The following is a 21,224-nucleotide window of genomic DNA, read 5'->3' on the forward strand; positions in this document are numbered from 1 at the left end:
ACTTTCAGATATAACCCATTTAAAGGGAACCAATCACCAGGATTTTCGTACATAATCTAAAGCCAGCGCTATACTGGCACTACCAGGCTGATTCTACACATACCATTAGTGGTCAGCTCGGCATGTTTAGGTTTTGAAATCCAAAAAAGTAAAGTTTATAAAATTAGCTGCTTGTTGAGTGACAGCAGCAAAGGAGCAGATAATATATTCATAGTTATCCCCTCCCCCTGTTAGAATTAGCATAAGTATTATACAAATGATTCACTTTGTTTCTTGCAGGACCTGTGGTGAGGTCATACCCATGTGACCTGGTATTCAGCTTTTGTTGGCTGAGGTCCCGCCCTTTCTGGTCACATGGGTATGACCTTACCACAGGTCCTGCAAGAAACAAAGTGAATCGTTTGTATAATACTTATGCTAATTTTAACAGGGGGAGGGGGTAACTATGAATATATTATCTGCTTCTTTGCTGCTGTCACTCAACAAGCAGCTAATTTTATAAACTTTACTTTTTTGGATTTAAAAACCTATACATCCAAGATGACCGCTACAGGTATGTGTAGAATCAGCCTGATAGTGCCAGTACAGCACTGGCTTTAGGTTTTATAGGAAATCCTGGTGATTGTTTCCTTTAAGTCATAAAGAGAAAGTCTGCAGTGAGTATTTTTCTCAGATTCCCTTTAAGTTTTGTATGCGTCTGAAAAGTCAGAAGTTATCTCAGCTCATGGCAAATACTAAATGCAAAGTTTATAAAGTTTTACCTTTCACTTTGCTTGAATGCAAAACAAAAAAAACAACTTTGGAAAAATTATTTTTTTCACATCTTTTCAGCTGTGTGTTATTTTGTCTCTTTTCTGAAATGAGCTAAAAATACTTTGCTCTTATTGGTATTTTTTTTGCACATTGAACCAACTATTTCAAATATTTTTTTTCCACCCATAATTCCTTCAATCAATATCCTTTCAACTTCTTTTGTTTTCTGTGAATTCTCTATGCGATTTACTTTCTCTCCAGGTAGACGAGGGGATCAATTTGCTCTGCAGCCACATACACCATGTAACTTGTAAATACCCCTTGTTTTCCTGGGAACATTGCAGACATCATTGTGAATCAAGATTATATATAGCAAAGGGAAAAAAAAGACAATTTTTTTTTAATGCTGTTGTAGAAAAAAAAAGGTTATATGAAGAAGAATCATATAATGATATTTCATTGTCAACAACAGAAAAAAAGGACACAGAGTGCATTACAGTGTCTGTGCTGTTTACATGCCAATATTGTATACACATTTCCTTGTATGGTGTCAGCTGTCAGTTATTTCTGCAAATTAACTGCCAAAAATGGAGAAGAACAGAATCACTTAGTGAGTTGGTAACCACGGGTTACCTTTCATATGCTTTAAGATAAAGCGGCAGAATGGGATCTTGGGAAGATAATTAGACAAAACAAAACAGGGGGAAAAAAAAACAACTTACAAAAATGAAATAAAAAGGCATTCTACAATCTGGGCTAACAACCCAGGGTGCTTATAAATAAGTAAAAGAGGTTATATTACAGAATGCCTCTTCATGTTGTAAGCAAAGTTTTCTAGTACAAACAGTTTTTATTTTATTATTATTTTTTTTTTCCATTTTAAAGCATTAGCAATTCTCAGGAAATACAGTATACCGTTCTTAAATTATCCAAATATTTTTTAACCCTTTGAGCACTGAGAATGATTAGAATATATCGTTCACATTAATAAATATTTTAATGAAAAAAAAATAAAAAAAAAGTTTTGTGCAAGAAAAAAAACAAACAAAAAACAAAACAAAGAATAGTGCCGGCGACGTAGTTACGTATTCCTGTGGTTTGTGACTTTAGAGCAAATGATATTACATTGGTAATAAATATGTATAATTTAAACATGAACTTTTAACAATATAGATGTATAGTAAAACAATCATAATTTTTTTTGCTTTAGAATAATAGTTTTTGAATATTTTATAAAGGCTATTTTGTTGTATGCTTTCAATAATTTACACCATTTGGGTGAGGAAAAAAAAAAGAAGAAAGAATTTAAGAAAGCAAAACCATCCTCGTTGCCAGAAATAGAAATCATTTTTCGGCTGGCATTTAAAAGGTTAATTAAAAAGGAATTTACACTATACATAGGCACAGCTTATGTTAAGGGGCATACTGCATTGGCCACTAAAAAAAACACTCGTCTGATTTGCAGGGTATTCGATCAGGACCGGTTTGGGCCTTTTGCTGATAACATCAATAACAATTTCCAAAATGCGAGTCTGTACACTATATACAGTTTTCTTTTTTTTTTAACCCTTTCCAAGCATAAGGGGTTATTTGCGCATTGCACCGCAATGTGTTCAAGGTCCCAAGAAATAGTCAGTATGATATATATATATATATATATAAAAAAAAAAAAAAAAGACTGCAGTTGTAGAATTGAATAATGACGTGGATCTGAGCCAGTAGTTTTTTTTTTATTTAGAAAAGAAATAAATAATAATAAAAAGGCGTCCCCCCCCCCCCCCCCCAAGTAACATAAAATAGTGCTCCAAAGTACTCAGAGGGCTAAAGGTCATTTGCTGAAAAATACTAGCACACAGGTCAAATGAAAAATAGTGTACTAGCTTTAGATATAAATGCTCAATGAAACTGTCCTGGTAATTCATGCAGTCCGGCGCACAGCTATTCCGATTTACACAAGTCCCAAACACTTACCATGGCATTATAACCTTCGCGTGTTACCTGTAACAACAGCTTATTATGCACCTCTATTAAACACTGTACAGTTTTACAAAAACAGTTCGTACCCCCGGAAAGAGAGAAAGAGGAACAGACTCTCCAGAGATAAAATAGGAACGTGTGCCAAGTATTGTAGCTTTAAGGCTTTTTCCTGACAATTTTCCTCAAAGCAAAGTTATAGTCATTTTAACATAAAATAAAAAGAAAATAAAAAAAAAGCAAATACTACTGCTTTTCTAGCTCTGACACATACAGAAGGTGGTCTTCTGGAGACTTCCCATGTGTTTTACTCAAGTGAAGTTTCACAGCGTGCTTGCTCGCAAATGTCCGATTGCAAAGCTTACACTGATAGGAAGTTCCAGTCTCTTCTTCTGGGGAGGAAGCCACCAACTTGTCGGACGGGGATTTTGTTTGTGCTATCTGATTGTGTATTTGTTCACTAGAAAGTTTAGACAAGTCTCTTATTCTAAAACCTAGATGTGATTCAAGGTGACTGATGTAAGTCGAAGGTGTCCTGATTTGCGAGGCGCAGTCATTACAAAAGAACACTGGATGCCCAGTGTCCAAGTTCTTGAGGAACTTCGTCCCACCTGTCCTTCGTAGCTGGTATTTCACATTAGCTAGCCAGTGACTAATTGTGGTCATTGAGAGTCCTGTAAACCTGGAAATGTGCATTCTTTCTTGAGGGCTCAAGTCTGACATGACATATTTCCCTTCAGATGTCTGTCTCAAACTAGCTGCAAACTGGGCTTGTAGGATAAGCAAATGTTGTGGGTTCCAGTTGGACTGCCGCCCTTTCCTTTTCTGAGCTGGTGTGTTTTCTTCTGGTTCCTCTATTGTGGTACCGTCAATGTCAGATTTTTCAGATATACTGGTAGGTGTAGAAGATTTTGATGTGTGGCTTTCTGTCAGGTTTTTCAGCATATCAGATATATCTGACAAGGCATTCTCGCGCAGCGGTGAGTTTGACATGAATGACACGACTGCAGATGTCTTTGCTGTTGTCACTGTAGATGAAGAAGATGCAGAAGATGTCGATGTGGGTGACAAAAGCGCTGAAGCCAAAGAGCAGTTTTTGTCACTCTTTCCTTTCGTCAAATCTATGGGTTGGTCATTGTTGACATGATAAAAATAACGGTCTGTTAAATGGTCTGCTTTTTTGGCTTGGATAGGTGGGGTCCCAACGGCAGCTTTTTCAGCCAGGCTGTTACTCATTTTAAATAGCATGCTCATGGGATCTAGAGCCGGGAGAGAGGGTTTAGCTGCCTTGCCAAGGTGAATGTTCATAACGGACTGCAATGCACTTAATGGATTAACAAAGGGTTGTTCTGGAGGGTGCTCTGTTATTATAGCTGTGCTGCTACTTAAGCTGCCTATTAGTGACTTCACGTGGTCCTTGCCATTTTCTACTGGCTCTAGAGTTGAACTTTCCTTGCAGTTGTCTTTTTGTGAAACCGGACTGTTTTGCTGGCTTTTATATACAACGTCATTAAGAACATCGGTTTTTGGAGTTTCACTAATTTCACTACCACTTGGAGACGGTGTTGCCCTTTTAACTGGTGAAAATTTCCCCTCTGGCTCCTTCAGTTTCTCTTCCACTTTAGCTACTTTTTCTGTTACTTTCTTGACTAACTCTTCCATGGCGTGGAAGTTAGTTTTTGGCACAGGCGAGGTCTGACTACTTGGCGGTGACACCAGTGGCTGATTTTTGGTAGGTGACATGACATCACTATTACCATACATTGGTTTTAGAGGAGTACTTTTCCCTGAGGAGCCTAACGATAACTTCATCATATTTGGGAGCTGGTAGGCAGCATGGATACTTGGGTAGCCTCCCCAACTTGGAGTACCATTTTGAGCTTTATTAATGGCAGACGTAACTGTATTTTCTAAAGATTTGAGGATATCTAACCCACCTTTGGGGCTTTCTTCTAAGTCATTTTCAGTCAGATAATGGTATTTTGAAGGGACGTCAAACTTTTCTTCGTCTTCATTTGCTTTTTCTTTGTCTTTGATTTTATCATCTGAGATTACTTCTTTTTTTATTTCAACAGTCAGTTTTGGTGAAAGAGAAGTGTTATTATTAGCAGGAGGTGTAAATGTAGTGGCAGCTAATGGTACGGACTGTACCTTTTCATCCAGTAAGGAGGTTGGTGTAGAAGGGGGTTCCATCACAGGCTTTCCTTTCTTGAGTGCTGAATTGGTCACTTTTATAAAATGTCCTGTAACCATCATGTGGGCAGTAAGTTCTTGTAATGTATCATGTGAGCTGCCACATTCCATGCATTTAAGTATCTGAGATTTCCTAGCTTCAAAATGCCAAGCATAACTGGCCCCATTCTGGTGTCCATAACGGTTATTTGGTGTAATATATGGGTTTGAATTTTTTTGCAAGGCTTCATTTCCATCCGAAATAGTTGGTTTGGGTGTCCCTCCAGTCGAATCGGGAGAACTTGGAAGGTCAAGTTCTAGAGAGAGCTTTTTTCTAGAAGCTGGGACTATTTTTGCTGCTACTGGGGTAACAGGTTCTTTAAGAGGCACTTTTTGGTAGTGTTTTGTTTTAATCATGTGAACACTTAGGTCCTGAAGAGATTCGAACGAGTGACCACAGTACATGCACTTTAACACTTTCTGGGCATCTTCTTTTCCTTCCATTTCAAGTAATGAACGTTTGCGTGGCTTTGACCAACGTTTTGGGTTATTGTTATCTGTTTCATGGTTATCATCTCTGTAATGTCCCATTTCATTCATGTGAACTGTCAGTTCTACTAGTGTGTCGTACGCAGCGCTACAGTCTTTGCAACGGAACTTACTGGCACCTGTGAAAATGGAACCGTACAGTTTACTGCTCTGTCGGTACAACTGGACAGTGCTGAAAAGGCTTGGCTCAGGTAGGACTCGGCTCTGAGATACTTGTTGCAATGTTTTAGCCATGGCTGTCTGGTGCCAGTCAAAACTTCCACTTCCACAGCTGCTACTACTACTGCTGCTGCTGCTGCTACTAGCATTGTTCTTTTCTGAAGTTGACTGGTGAAGATTTAAGCTGAGGTTGGACCAGTAAGAATTTGAAAGGAAATTATTGTAGACAGCTTTCATCTGCTCTAAACTGTCTGACACATTGGAGTCCTCTAAAGGAGCCAACATCTCTTTGCTCTCCTCTTCATTTTTGATGGAGCTACTTTCGAAGTCAGCCATGCGGTCACTGGTCTCACTGACGTGAGATTCGCTGTCCATCTCATGGCTGGAGAATTCTCCAGCAGGAGAGTGCTGGTAGCTCGGCGAGTTATTTGTGAATTCCTTTTCCGGACAGGCATATTTTGCCGATGGCTCGCCTTCAATGACAGCATCCTCGGCTTCACCATCATCATCAACAAGGGCTGCTGCTTTCAACTCATCTGAGACATACGCTGAAAAAATGTAAAAAAAAAAAAAAAGAACATAATATTAGAAAAGGCAGTGAACTGATATCAATAACTTGGCTTTCAATTTATATTTAAAAGTGAAAAAAAGATAAATATGAGCACAATTACGACCAATAATAAATAGTTAAACTGTGGTGTTTCTTCAGTGAGAAAAATAGCTAAAGGAAAAAAAAAAAATCTCTTCAAACATAATTTGCCACCTTATTCTTCTCAAGGGGCAACAGCTTGAAATTAAAACTAAATTTGAAATTAATGAAGCACATTCTAGAGGTGGCATTCATTTCTAAAGTAATAAATTACTTGTATCAACCTTAGAGACAGCAGTTCCTGTCTGTCAATTAATATGTCTTATGCTTTTTCTACCCCTAATGCATTTCTTGACAGACAGTTTCACAATTTAAATTAAGCACACATTTTTTTACCCACAACGTTTCTGATCCTCAACCTTTAATAAACATAAAGTAGAGAACTATCAATATGATTCCGACAATGAAAGAAATTTACATCAATTACAATAAATTAAAAAATGATTTAGATTTTGTATGTGTCTTCCGAGTATAAAGAAAATGGCTTAAAAGCTTATAATCACTTTTAAGTAATGTAGGTGCCGATCCTGTACTGCTAATTCATTTTCATTAACCCTTTGCTCCCCAAATAGCCCGTTTCACAAGGGATTGTGGGAAACAGATTTTTTTTTTTTAAAGAGTATTATCCTTTCTGTAATTAGTCTAACTGTGAATAAATTTCACCATTATTACAGAAGTATGACAATTATTGCAACATTTTCTAATTCCCATCTAGTCCTTAAATATCAATGTAAAAGTTAACTGAAAAAGCCTAAAACTTATTTTTTTCCCATTTTGGTAGAATTTCTAAATAATGTTTTTTTTTTAAATGTTAAATTTTGGATTTTGACACAAGACTATAATCCAATCTTTTGTCTCGGTGACATTTGATGCCATATGCCCAGTATGAGAACCATCATGTTGTTCTATATGGCCTTTTGGCTGGCGGCTTTTAAACCTTTCATTTGTGTCACTTAGGCCTGCATGTCACAGCAGGGAGTCAAGTTCATGTGCTATAGAGGATGTACTGTAATTTCAGAGTAATGCAGTCGACATGTGGTCAGAGGAACCAATCACACTTACAAAAAAAAGGAGAAAAAAAGTCAGCTACTTTACATCAAAAAAGCAATAGGTCAGCTGAGCGCCGGGTCTATGAGAATGCAATAATGAAAGGTTCAAGTTATATTCTGCTACTGAGAGCTAAATACCGAGCTCTTGAATCTTATAACTTTATCAGTAAAAATGACAGCAGCATAGTTTGTACCCAGCCCGCTAACAGTAGCTCTATGCTCAGCATGTGCTCTTCTCGGTCACAACAGATGTCATTAAAAAACATTAGTGTATTGTTCTCAGCACTAAGGCACTGGCTGAATAGCTGGTATAATCTCTGCCGCCTCACACACGGGTTATATAATAACCTGCAATTCTCGGGGAGGAGGAGAGACGGTAAGAGATAGATCAGACTCGTAACCTCTCCACAGGGACGGCCTGGTACTTCCTGGGTGATTTTCTCCTGTGATTAAAGATGATGCTCGTCGTTCCTGTATCATAACACTTTCACTATGGCCGATTACAACACAAATTGATTCCCACCCACAAGTATCCGTCTTTTCTTTTGTCACAGAGGCCACTGATGTCTCTGTGCAATTTTTTACCCTTTGTGCAGGAAATGGTATATATACTGTATGAAATGCAGAATATATGGATTTTCTTTTTCTAAGAAAAAACCCTGCAGATAAAAATAAACAGACCTGTAAAAAGATAACCTACTGGCTAGATTTATTTTATTGGAGAAAAAAAAAAAAAAAAAAAAAAAAGATGACATCTCATGTAGTACAGTTGCGGTGTGTTCCCTCTACCCTACCAGGGTCAACAAGTGGCTACTAAACCTTTTAGTTATATAGATATCACATATCTTATTCCACATATGAGAATGAAGGTTCCTCTGCTGCCAAGTGTAGGCTCCTAATGCCGGATTCACACATGCATGTGTCATGGCCTGAAACTCACCAGACCTCTGATCCTACATGGATATTGGGACAATAAAATCCAGAGACTCACCAGACCTCTGATCCTACATGGATATTGGGACAATAAAACTCACACCACTAATCAAAGCTAATTAAGGATTCAATCTCTAAGCTCAGTGTTTGTTTATTTAAATGTCTTTTATTATGCCATCCCTCTGCTCTGTTTGTGCATATATTTGTGTTTCTTCAGATATTTTGTCATACCATGCCTGATGAAGGGACCTGAGATGTCTCGAAAGCTTGCTTTGTAACATCACTTTATTTTATTTTAGTTAGCCATTAAAAGGTATCACAAGATTATAATTTTGTTCCTCTCACTGAGAACATTCAATAATAAAATGGCCTGAAAACAAACCCTGATGTCCGGACTGACAGCGGATCTCCTGACCCAAACTTGGCGACCTTATCTATGTGTATGAGGCTGTTAAGTTTTATTCGGGAGACCCCTGGTCAGTCTGTGAATCACAAATGTGTGGATGCAGCATTGCCTGGAAATTACTGGGGCCAGTGAAGCCCTAATAGACCTCGAAGAAGATTATGGTTATGGAGAATATACACCTTTTGGGGGCTGTGGATAACCTAATGCAGAAGATTTACTCATTTAGTTTAGATTCCAGGGAAGAGTTTCATAAACTTAAATAAAGAACTTTTTGTTACAAAATAGAGAATCTTCTGCAATGCTGACAATTCACTGGGTTTTCCTGGAGCGCCCAAAAGGTGTATTTTCTCCATAACCATAATTTACAGGAGGTATGACATGAAACTGGTAAGAAGGTATTCAAAACCATAGAGACATCCCTCTGGGCTGCTGTTCTGGTGAGGATCAGTATAAAATGTTCCATATCAGAAAGGGCGACTTTGATAACACATTAGTGATGTTTGGGGCTAATGACCTTCCCTTTCCTTAAGCCCCTCATACACATTAGGTGAAAGTCAGCCCAAAAGGTTAATAACTATCTGATGTGTATGGTGGCCTTCCAACTCCCATCCGACTAATAACTATCTGATGTGTATGGTGGCCTTCCAACTCCCCTCCGACTAATAACTATCTGATGTGTATGGTGGCCTTCCAACTCCCCTGCGACTAATAACTATCTGATGTGTATGGTGGGCTTCCAACTCCCATCCGACTAATAACTATCTGATGTGTATGGTGGGCTTCCAACTCCCCTCCGACTAATAACTATCTGATGTGTATGGTCGCCTTCCAACTCCCCTCCGACTAATAACTATCTGATGTGTATGGTGGCCTTCCAACTCCCCTCCGACTAATAACTATCTGATGTGTATGGTCGCCTTCCAACTCCCCTCCGACTGATGATGCTGCGGAGATCAGGTACTTCGAATTTCAATGCCCAATTGTTTTGATTTCAGGGGAGATAAGCTGCCGACAGTGGAGTTTGGCAGTTGCTTTCTCCTCTGCCCACTGGAAACACTTGAATGCTCAGCTGAGCTTCGGGGAAGTGTCGGGAGAGATAGCGGTTAGGTCAACAGCTTCGTAGTGTTTGGCCAGCCTTAGAGAAAAGGGAAAAATTTGCTGCCATAGAATATTTATGTGTGCACTAATTGTGAAATAATTAGGGTCGCATATTACTAATATGGTACTTACTAAAAAAAAAAAAATCTTTTTACAATCTGTCATCTATAAAAGTGCGATGATAACACTTAGAAACTTTTTACATACAAGAAACAAAGTCTCCTTAAGAAACAGAGAAGCCTCACAGAAAGGAGACAGTTGTCAGGAGATTTTCCTTACAAGACCCTCACCGTGACTTGTGTTAATGAAGTTAATTGAATTCACGATCAATAATGGTTAATTATTGCAATTTGACATTCAAAGATAAATGGCTGCAGGACAGAGAAATGTCTTGGTATGTGGGTCCTCAAACACATTAGACTGTGAGAGGGATCACACGGCCGTCCATTGATCCAGGTACAAGACGATCGACCTGATAGCTCTGATGAATGCACACGTTCCTCAGCTACAAGTACATGTTCTACTAAACTGGTCTAACCCTTGTCACCAGCCAGATCTATATCAGCTATACCCTACAAATCTATGGAGATAGATTAGAGAACTGATGCAGAAAAAAAGATGCTTCAATAAAGGTGAACTTTTATTATACAGGGTATTAATGTAACTGCGTAATGAGAGTTTATGAATCAATCTGGATTAAGTAATGTCTGTCACAGCCGAGAACTACATTAAAGATAAAGTACTCGCTGCTGAACTTCTATTCACAACACATTGATGGGCTTCGGACCTCAGGACCTTTACACACTCCTTACACAAAAAAATAACCAATTGGGTCATTGATGTCTTGATCATTTGCTTCACTGACAATTTGGATGAAGTTCTGAATAAGTGATATTCTCAAATTGTACAAGGGGGTCATCTATGTGGTATAGGTGAAGGTCTCCATACCATAGACACTGTATTATTCATGTGCATTTGCCGTTTTCCCCCGAAAATAAGACCTAACCCAAATTAAAGCCTAGCAGGAGTTTTCAGCAGGGCTTAAATATAAGAGCTACCCCGAAAATAAGATCTAGTCGTGGTTCAATAATGAAGTGTCCATGCAGCTAAAAAAGTTAAAGAATACTGCAGGACACTTCATTATAGAAAGCGGACACCCCTCAAAAGAGAGAATACAGAAGACCCTGCCATCATACTTACCAGACGCTGACCGGGAGCAGTGGAACGCACACCCACACACAATCACACATCAACTGGCTAACACGGTACCAAAACCTTTTCACTTGTAACTAAAAATGGAGGATACCAGAATGTACCGCACAACTATGGAATCAACTGGCTAACACGGTACCAAAACCTTTTCACTTGTAACATTAAATTGGACACACAGACTCACCACATTCAGCGATATCGATTGCTTCTGGGCGACTTAAGGACCTGAGATGCTGCGCAGCGCCAGGATCTGTGGGTGGAACGCATGGAGGACCCAGTGGTGGAATGCATCATAGAGACAACAGAGCAATGAGTCCCCTGCTGGCTGGAAGCAAGTGGTATCACCAGATGTGGTGAGTGTGCGCGCGCGATTGTATGTGCGATCTCATGTGTATGTGTCTGTATGCGATCTGATGTGTGCGTATCGGCCACAAGGAGGGGAGGATGACGTGGAGCATACCTGATGGGAGTACCCAGGAGGACCTGGGAGCCACGCAGACGCCCAAGGTCTGGTAAGTAGGCTGATCCTCGGAAGGAGGATCTGCATTTTTTCTTGAGGGGGGGAGGTTAAACTTTCCCTCAACCATCTTTCCCCGAGAATAAGCCCTGCCCCAAAAATAAGACCTAGTGCTTTTTTCGGGGCAAAAAAATAAATTAAAATAAAATATATTTATATATATATATATATATATATATATATATATATATATATATATATATATATATATAAAAAAACACCGTGACTTATTTTTGGGGACACAGGGTAGTAACATGGCATCACTCATGCACTCTGCTTCTTACTTCTCCAAAATCTAGGAAGCAAGATTTTGCTGGTATGATGTCCCTTTATGTCGAGTTATATAGATCTCAAGTTTCCATTAAACATGGAATGACTCAAGCATTGCTCAGAATGATTCATAGCTATATTTTCACCATCTGTAATAATTGTTAATAGTCAGCTGGGCCTTTAGATCTCTGGGGGTTGTGCAATGAGTACAGTGTTATAAATAAGAAGTTTGGAGGCTGACGCCTTGGGATTGGTTATGAGTGAAATACGCCCATCTGGAAAATCATTTGCTTCAGCTTTACAAGTGAGATCTGAGATTAGTGCCCTGACTCCCGTCAGTATAAACCAATAACTGGAGACATCATGACGGGTAAAGTCAACAATATAAAAGACCAGACTTGGAAGTCGCATAATAAGATAACAAGAATTGGTAAATATGGCGGCTCCCAAAGATTTTATTTTATTGCATCCTCTTGCGTTCCAAAATTTAGCAGCCTAAAGGGGGCTTTACACGCTACGATATCGCTAGCGAGTGTACCCACCCCCGTCGTTTGTGCGTCACAGGCAAATCACTGCCTGTGGCGCACAATATCACTAACACCCGTCACACGTACTTACCTTCGTAGCGACGTCGCTGTGGGCGGCGAACAACCTCTTCGTTAAGGGGGAGGTTCGTGCGCCGTCACAGTGACGTCACACAGCGGCCAACCAATAGAAGTGGAGGGGCGGAGAACAGCCGCATTAGCAACACGCCCACCTCGTTTCCGGAGGACGCAGGAAAGCTGTTGTTTGTCGTTCCCGGGGTGTCACACATAGCGATGTGTGCTGCCTCAGGAATGACGAACAACCTACGTCCACAACGACCAACGAGATTTTGAAAATGAACGACGTGTCAACGATCAGATGCATATTTTTAATCGTTAACACTCGCTCGGAGCTGTCACACGCAACGACGTCGCTAACGACGCTGGATGTGCGTCACGAATTCCGTGACCCCGACGACGTATTGTTAGATATGTCGTTGCGTGTAACGGGGCCTTAAGAGATAACCCCCCCACACCTTTATGCAAGATCTTTTAGCTGAACTAAAGCCACAGGATACTTTATAAAGTAGTTGTTTTTTTTTTCAAGGAAAGCAATGTGTCCACGTTTAAATACAGAATGATGGATAATTAAAAATTGACCTTCAATCAATTTTTATGGTTACGATTTGAGGACCCAATTTATGATTGGTCTATACAAAATCAAAAGCAAGCCACAAAGTGTGAGAATCGGGTAGGTTTCTCGGTCTGTACTGACTAGGGGTAAACTAGAGAGGAAGCTGGTTTTCTGTCAGTCCAAAGTGCTAATGAAGACACATAGTGATGGGTTTCCACCTGCACAGAGGGCTGAGCTTTGTAGTTCTATGACTGGATATAATGAACACTGATAACCAGCTGCCATATAGTACAATTTAAGTTTGGATCATTTACAGCTGAATCCACAAGGTCTTAATGGGTTAATTCCTGTGAGGTTGCAGAAAGCAAAGTTTTCTGTAAAACGACTGTTTTTTCCAATAATCCTTTCATTCTGCTCGGTGCATACCAAACATGTTAAATGACCACTTAGGAGATTTATAATGACAAACTAAATGTTGTCAAAGAAAAAAAAATCCGCTGCTGATTGCGGCGCTCTGACAATATAAAGGCGCTGTGGAGCTCTGTCAAAATGTAAGATTATGCAAAAACACCATTGAGAACGCTGCTAATCATCTGCTCTTGTCAATTACGGGAGGGGTGTGTGACAGCGTATTTACATTAAACACGTTCCGTCGGCTGAAACCTTTAATGCTAGATGGCAATAAATTCCAGAACCGAGACCCGACTCCTTCCCAGCAGCAGTGGGACAAAATAGCAATCAGTGCTTCTACTGCAAGAGCATCCCAATAACATGCACATAATGCATGTATCGTATCATCACACAATACATCGCAGGCGCCATGGATATAAGATAGTAAGCTCCAATGCAGCAGGCACTGAAATAACACTCTGCAATGCTGCGGCGTATGTGGGTGCATATGCACACTGGGTCTTGTATATTTTGGGCACTGTAGGTATAAATATATCTCATCGTACATCAGCTCATGGCTGCAAGGAAAAGGCAGGAGCAGAATAGTGCAGGTGGGAAGGATCCTGCTTGTAGTCACTTATCACACTGGATGCTGCAGTAGAAATATCACAGACAGGGAAATATCACAACTGAGAACTCTTAGAGGACACAAGTGGTGCAAAGCCTCTATGGCCGGATGTGATCCTGCAGAGCGCCATGCATCGTGCCTTCATGATAAACAATCCATGTGCTTTCATTCTGATACCTTTGTGCAGCATCATATGACGTCTATCCACATGACCGCTGCAGGAAATTACTCGCCTCTGTGTCACGTTGTCCATCTCAGCATCACCGCTGAGGCCAGTAATTGGCTGCAGTGGTCACATGTATAGACGGCACAGTCAGGATGCGTTGGGGAGACAGAGGTTATTAATAATAATATTTATTCATTTATATAGCGCTATTAATTCCACAGCGCTTTACATACAATACCAACACTGTCCCATTGGGGATCACAATCTAGAGTCCCTGTCTGTATGTCTTTGGAGTGTGGGAGGAAACCGGAGACCCCGGAGGAAACCCACGCAAACACGGGGAGAGCATACAGACTCCTTGCAGATGTTGTTCTTGGTGGGATTTGATCCCAGGACCCCAGGGCTGCAAGACTGTAGTGCTAACCACTGAGCCACCGTGTGTACCGATTGTTTTAGTTTTTTTTCTTGATCTCTTTAAATCTTTCATAACAACTAACATCTTTAACACAGAAATTCCTGGATTTACAATGTACAGAAAGTGGGAAACTAAGAATTTTTAATTTGGCCTAAAGAATTTTCATGCCCTTTCTCCACCCCTTCAGCAAATAAAACACAGGGACTTCCCAAGCTGTGTTGCTGTTTCAGCAAAACAGATTAGCGTGGGGCTGACCTCTAAGCAACCGCATATGTGAAGCAGGGATATTTGCTTTAGTAAACCTTCAAAAGACCTCTGCTCAAATATTTTCTTAGTGCTTAAATATCTAAGATGATCTATTCTTATGGACAGCGAGGAGCTGGCGTAATGTGCAGTTCCCACTGACTCGGACACAATTTTCCTAAATACATCTGCAGCTATTGAGCAGCTGCTAGCAATACCAACCGCCGATATACAACTGCAAAAATGGGGATGAGTGTAAGTAGATCGGTGTGCTGTATATATACAGTATATCTATTAAGTATATACAGTTGCATGAAAAAGTTTGGGCATCCCTGGCCAAAATTACTGTTATTGTGAACAGTTAAGCAAGTTAAAGATGAAATCATCTCTAAAAGACAAAGTTAAAGATGACACATTTCCTTTGTGTTTTAGGCAAATTATATATATATATATATATATATATATATATATATATATATATATATATATATATATATATATATATATATATATATATATATATATATATATATATATATATATATATACATACATACATACATATACATACACACACAGTACAGACCAAACGTTTGGACACACCTTCTCCTTCAAAGAGTTTTCTTTATTTTCATGACTCTGAAATTGTAGATTCACATTGAAGGCATCAAAACTATGAATTACCACATGTGGAATGAAATACGTAAAAATGTGTGAAACAACTGAAAATATGTCTTATATTCTAGGTTCTTCAGTAGTCACCTTTTGCTTTGATTACTGCTTTGCACACTCTTGGCATTCTCTTAATGAGCTTCAAGAGGTAGTCACCGGAAATGGTTTTCCAACAGTCTTGAAGGAGTTCCCAGAGATGCTTAGCACTTGGTGGCCCTTTTGCCTTCACTCCAAGGTCCAGCTCACCCCAAACCATGTCGATTGGGTTCAGGTCTGGTGACTGTGGAGGCCAGGTCATCTGGCGTAGCACCCATCACTCTCCTTCTTAGTCACATAGCCCTTACACAGCCTGGAGGTGTGTTTGGGGTCATTGTCCTGTTGAAAAATAAATGATGGTCCAACTAAACGCAAGCCGGATGGAATAGCACGCCGCTGCAAGATGCTGTGGTAGCCATGCTGGTTCAGTATGTCTTCAATTTTGAATAAATCCCCAACAGTGTCACCAGCAAAGCACCATCACACCTCCTCCTCCATGCTTCATGGTGGGAACCAGCCATGTAGAGTCCATCCATTCACCTTTTCTACAAAGACACGGTGGATGGATCCAAAGATCTCAAATTTGGACTCATCAGAGCAAAGCACAGATTTCCACTGGTCTAATGTCCATTCCTTGTGTTCTTTAGCCTAAACAAGTCTCTTCTGCTTGTTGCCTGTTTCTTAGCAGTGGTTTCCTAGCAGCTATTTTATCATGAAGGCTGCTGCACAACGCCTCCTCTTAACAGTTGTACTAGAGATGAGGTGTGTCCAAACGTTTGGCCTGTACTGTATGTATATATAATATATATATATATATATAAAAAGTATAAGTTTTTTTTCATCTTAAACATTTTCAAATGATCAAAAAATAAAAATGGCCAGCTGCAAATGTTTGGACGCCCTGCATGGTTGGTACGTAGTAGCACTCCCTTTTGGCAAGTATCACACTTTTTGTAGCAGTGAAGATTCTTCTTTTAGGGATTTTCCTGCATTCTTCCTTGTAAACGTCTTCCAAGTTCTGTGAGATTCCTGGTTCCCTTCCAGTTCTGTGAGATTCCTGGCTCGTCTTGCATACACTTCTCTTTTCAGGTCTAGCCACAGATTTTCAATGATATTCAGATCAGGGGACTGTGAGGACATTGTAAAAACCTTCAGCTTGCTCCTCTTGAAGTCATATATTGTGGATTTTGACATGGGTTTAGGATCATTATCCATTTGTAGAAGCCATGCTCTTTACAACTTCAGCTTTTTTTTTCAGCAAAAAAAAGATCTGCTTGTAGGAATGCTGGAGAGGCAAATCAAAACCCCCGCTTGACTGCAAAAGACCTTCAGGAAGATTCAGCAGACTCTGGAATAGTGGTACATTGTTCTACTATATAGACACCTGCATAAATATGACCTTCATGGAAAAGTAATCAGAAGAAAACCTCTCCTGCATCCTCATCATAAAATTCAGCGCCAGAAGTAAGAAAAAGAACATCTACACAAGCCTGATTAATTCCGGACACAAGTCCTGTGGACCATTGAGGATAAAATAGAACTCTGGGCATAATGATGAAAGATGTGTGGAGAAATAAAAGGACACAGAATTTCAAAAAAAGAACATAACCCCAACCATTAAGCATTGTTGTGGATCAATCATGCTTTCGGGTTGTGTTGCAGCCAATGGCACGGGGAATATTTCATGGGTAAAGAGAAGAATGGATTCAATAAATTTCAACAAAATCTTCATGCAAACGTAACTCCATCTGTAAAAAAGCTGAAGTTGAAAAGATGATGGCTCCTACAAATGAATAATGATCCCAAACACACATCAAAATGCACAATAGACGACCCCAAAAGGCGCAAGCTGAAGGTTTTACAATGGCCCTCACAGTTCTCTGATCTGAACATCATTGAAAGTCTGTGACTAGACCTCAAAAGAGCAGAGAATGCTAGATGAGCTAGTAATATCACAGAACTGGAAGACGTCTCCAAGGATGAGCAGTGTATGCAAGAAGAGCCCAGAATCTCACAGAACTGGAAGACATTTCCAAGGATGAGCAGAGTATGCAAGATGAGCCCGGAATCCCACATAACTGGAAGACTTCTCCAAGGATGAGCAGTGTATGCAAGACAAGCCCGGAAACTCACAGAACTGGAAGACGTTTTCAAGGATCAGCAGTGTATGCAAGACGAGCCTGGAAACTCACAGAACTGGAAGACGTTTTCAAGGATCAGCAGTGTATGCAAGACGAGCCTGGAAACTCACAGAACGGAAAGACGTCTCCAAGGATGAGCCCGGAATCTCACAGAACTGGAATGGATGAAGATCCCTCAAACAGGAATTGAAAGACTCTTGGCTGCCCAAAAAGCATTTACAAGCTGTGATACTTGCCAAAGGGGGTGCTACTAAATAGTGACCATGCAAGGTGTCCAAATGTTTGCATCTTCCTACTTTCCTTGTTTGAGAAGAACTGTGGAAAGAAAAGGCGCAAATAGGGTCTTACTCGGTATGACACGTGGGGGCAAGTGTGGGTTAGAACACTCACCTGATGGGATTGTGCAAGTCACAACCCCTATGAAGGCACGTAGTAAATGTGGAAGGCAGCGGTCCCGCAGTGTAGAGGTAATCCAAGAGATAGAGGAGAAAGCAGGTTTAAAAATCCGCGCCAAGCCACAGAGAATGGCTTGGCGCGGATTTTTAAACTTGCTTTCTCCTTTATCTCTTGGATTACTTTCCGTGTTTGTTAATCTTGTAAAGTTAAAAGTTAATCTTCAACTTGCTTAACTGCTCAAAGCAACAGTAATTTTGGCCAAGGGTGACCAAACGTTTGCATGCCACTGCAACGTGTAGGCAGCTGAATACACCATGGATTTTTTTTAAGTTGCCTCCATTGCTTAATTGTTATGGAGGGAGTCTCCATTGTCTTGGGTCTTGTATTGAACAACAGACAGGAGCCTGCAGGTTTACAGTCAGGTGCCCTCCTCACAGGATAAAGTCAGGAATAATTTCACTTTACAGCAGTCTCTTCTCTGCTCAGAAACGGGATTAAAAGTAAAATATACAATGCAAAGAGTGAAATCTGCAGCATTTCAGCAGCAGAATCTGCAGCGGATGTGTCCTGTGTGGATTTACTCGAATAAAACTTTGTGCAACTGTGATAACAAGGAATTGCAGTTTGAGCTTTTCCTTATTAGTTTTTGAAAGTAGCTAAATAGTGGAGCAGGGATTATAGCGAGTAAATAAGTTAACCCTCCCTATACCAGTTACACATTACACTATTCTCCAATGACTATGCAAGGAGGATACAATGTTGGCTTCTGGAGGGAAAGGGGCGATGTTTTAGGAAGTGTGCGGTTTGTGGTGAAATCATGTACGTTCAGTAATTGAATGGTGCTATTCGGCAAAGCTCCAGCTCCTGCCGGTGAGGCATTAAACTCTTAATGGTGTTTGTTTTTACAGATGAAAATGTATGTTTGCATTAAACATATAAAATAAATGTTGACGTAAAGGGGCTTTGTATAAAAATATACTCAACTTAGTGCTTTCTCTGCCCAATCAGAGAAGTCTCGAAAGTCACATCGCTACGACATTGTCTCAGTAATGAAACTCCTGTAAGTATAAAAATTAGAATAGACGGAAAAAAAACAGAAAGTGACTGTAGAACAAGTAACAGTCAAGGATTTCTCCGTCGCTTCATTCTCCGGAACAGAATCATTGCCTTCATCTGGGCTCTGTGAGATGGAATCTTTTACAAACTGACCTGTCAATCATCCCTCCAGCTCAGGAGATGATTGACAGCTCTGCTTCGCAAGAGGTCGCGTCAGCTCTATAAGACAATACGGAGTTGGCACCTGCAGAAGATCAGGGATGCTGAAGGGGGTCGGACAGACGGGAATGACAAAAAAATGGTATTTGTGTCAGAACATTTTCATTTTGCAGAGAACTGCGCAAAGGTGTGGTGCTTTTTTGTACGGGAGGCAAATGGTTTGGGAGAAATCTGCTCTCTGGTCCCAATTAAGCTGCAAATGAATGGATGTACACTCAACAGATGGGCATTGCGATATTTACAGCCGAAGTATACACGAACGTCAGTCCAATTAGGTGAATGTATCGTCGATTAGGCTACTTTCACACTTGCGTTGGACGGTTTCTGTAGCATTGCGTTGTGTTACGGATGCAACGGATGTGTTGCGTATAGTGGCAAAACGAATGCTACGGATCGTACAAAACAACAGAAAGCTTTTTTCTTTCTTCTTTACAGTTTTACCGGCAGCAGACTATTGTGAACGATCAGCTGATCACTCTCAATAACCGGCAGCCGGGCGCTCAGCTGATCTCTCTCACATGCCGGCGGCCGGGCGCTCAGCTGATCACTCTCAATAGCCGGCGGCCGGGCGCTCAGCTGATCGCTCTCAATAGCCGGCGGCCGGGCGCTCAGCTGATCGCTCTCAATAGCCGGCGGCCGGGCACTCAGCTGAGCGCTCTCACATGCCGGCGGCCAGTCGCTCAGCTGAGTGTTCTCACATGCCGGCGGCCGGGTGCTCAGCTGAACGTTCGGCCACCGAGAGACAAAATCAAAATAAAGTTTGTGATTTAAAAAAAAAAAAAAAGCACGCGCAGTGAAATCCTACGGGTTGCGCTGCTCAAAAAAAGTTACATGCTGCGTTTCTTCCGCCCGACGCAGCGTCAAAATAACGACGCTTCATCGTCCAGTGGATGCAACGCTGACACTTGCGTTACAGTGCGTTGTCCATACAGGTCTATGGAGAATAGCGCAGTGCGTTAACGGACTGTGTTATTCTCCATAGTGACGGACTCCGCTGAACGCAAGTGTGAAAGTACCCTTACCTGAATTTCTGGAACATTTTTTGTGCTACTTGATTGTCCCACTTCTCTTTGGTAATATATATATATATATATATATATATATATATATATATATATATATCTCTTTGGTAATATATGTATATTTCCTGAATATCATCCAATTCCAAATGTGTTGAGGAGCAGCTTTATAGTATATGTTCAGACGCATATGTCATATGTTGTCCAGGAAAATAGCAGATGTATCTTCGCGTATTGGGACAGAATGTGTGGTATCACATACGGATTACTGGCAGAATGTTACTTCTTGTTCTATATCCTGCCTGGTAGCCAGTCCTGTGTGTACATACTGTATACATCCTCGAATTTAAGCCGATACACTGACACCTAGAGCCCAAAAAAAAGAGGAAGTGCTTCCATGAATTGGGACATATCGTCAGGACCACAGGTATCAGGGGAGGCAACTATGGCCACCCTCAGAACCACATCCGTGCAGGACGCAGATAGATGCACACAATAGCTGAAAAAACAGGCACGTTACACAACCGGTTCAGACCGACATTAAAGACAACAAAGGGGCTACAGAAGATGGCCGATACAGCTGTAAATCACCAGAGTCAGAAAACAAAAGTCAGCAATAAGCCAAACCGTAAAAATGTGCAATTAAATTTATCATAATAAATTAGCTTTTAGCGCCAGGATCAGAATTTACAATACAATTTCCCAATCTCTATGTAAAGGTTTAAATATTTTATTGCGTACGTGAGCTGGAAAAGAAGAGACGACAAAAAGGTTTAAATATCACGGATCTGCGCTGAGAGATTGACGGGGGGGCTGCGGCGATGCACAACTGTATCCAAGGTAGTTTGTAAAAATTATTTATTTCCACACCAGTTAATTATGATGAGAGTCTTTGTTGAATGCACAAGCATATAAAAAGTGCTGATATTTTATGCATCTTTAAC

General features: G+C 40.5%; 1 protein-coding gene across 2 annotated transcripts in view; it reads right to left on the minus strand.

The window, feature by feature from the left end:
* Positions 1-1,225: 1,225 nt before the first annotated feature.
* Positions 1,226-21,224, minus strand: part of TSHZ3 (teashirt zinc finger homeobox 3) — a 103,243-nt gene continuing 83,244 nt past the window's right edge. For both annotated transcript variants that reach the window (XM_075326161.1, XM_075326162.1), the window contains one exon: positions 1,226-6,155. In XM_075326161.1, coding sequence (XP_075182276.1) covers positions 2,974-6,155 — 3,182 coding nt within the window. In that variant the 3' untranslated portion in view covers positions 1,226-2,973. The remainder of the gene's footprint in view (positions 6,156-21,224) is intronic.

Source organism: Anomaloglossus baeobatrachus, chromosome 10 (genome assembly GCF_048569485.1).
Source record: "Anomaloglossus baeobatrachus isolate aAnoBae1 chromosome 10, aAnoBae1.hap1, whole genome shotgun sequence".
NCBI lineage: Eukaryota > Metazoa > Chordata > Amphibia > Anura > Aromobatidae > Anomaloglossus > Anomaloglossus baeobatrachus.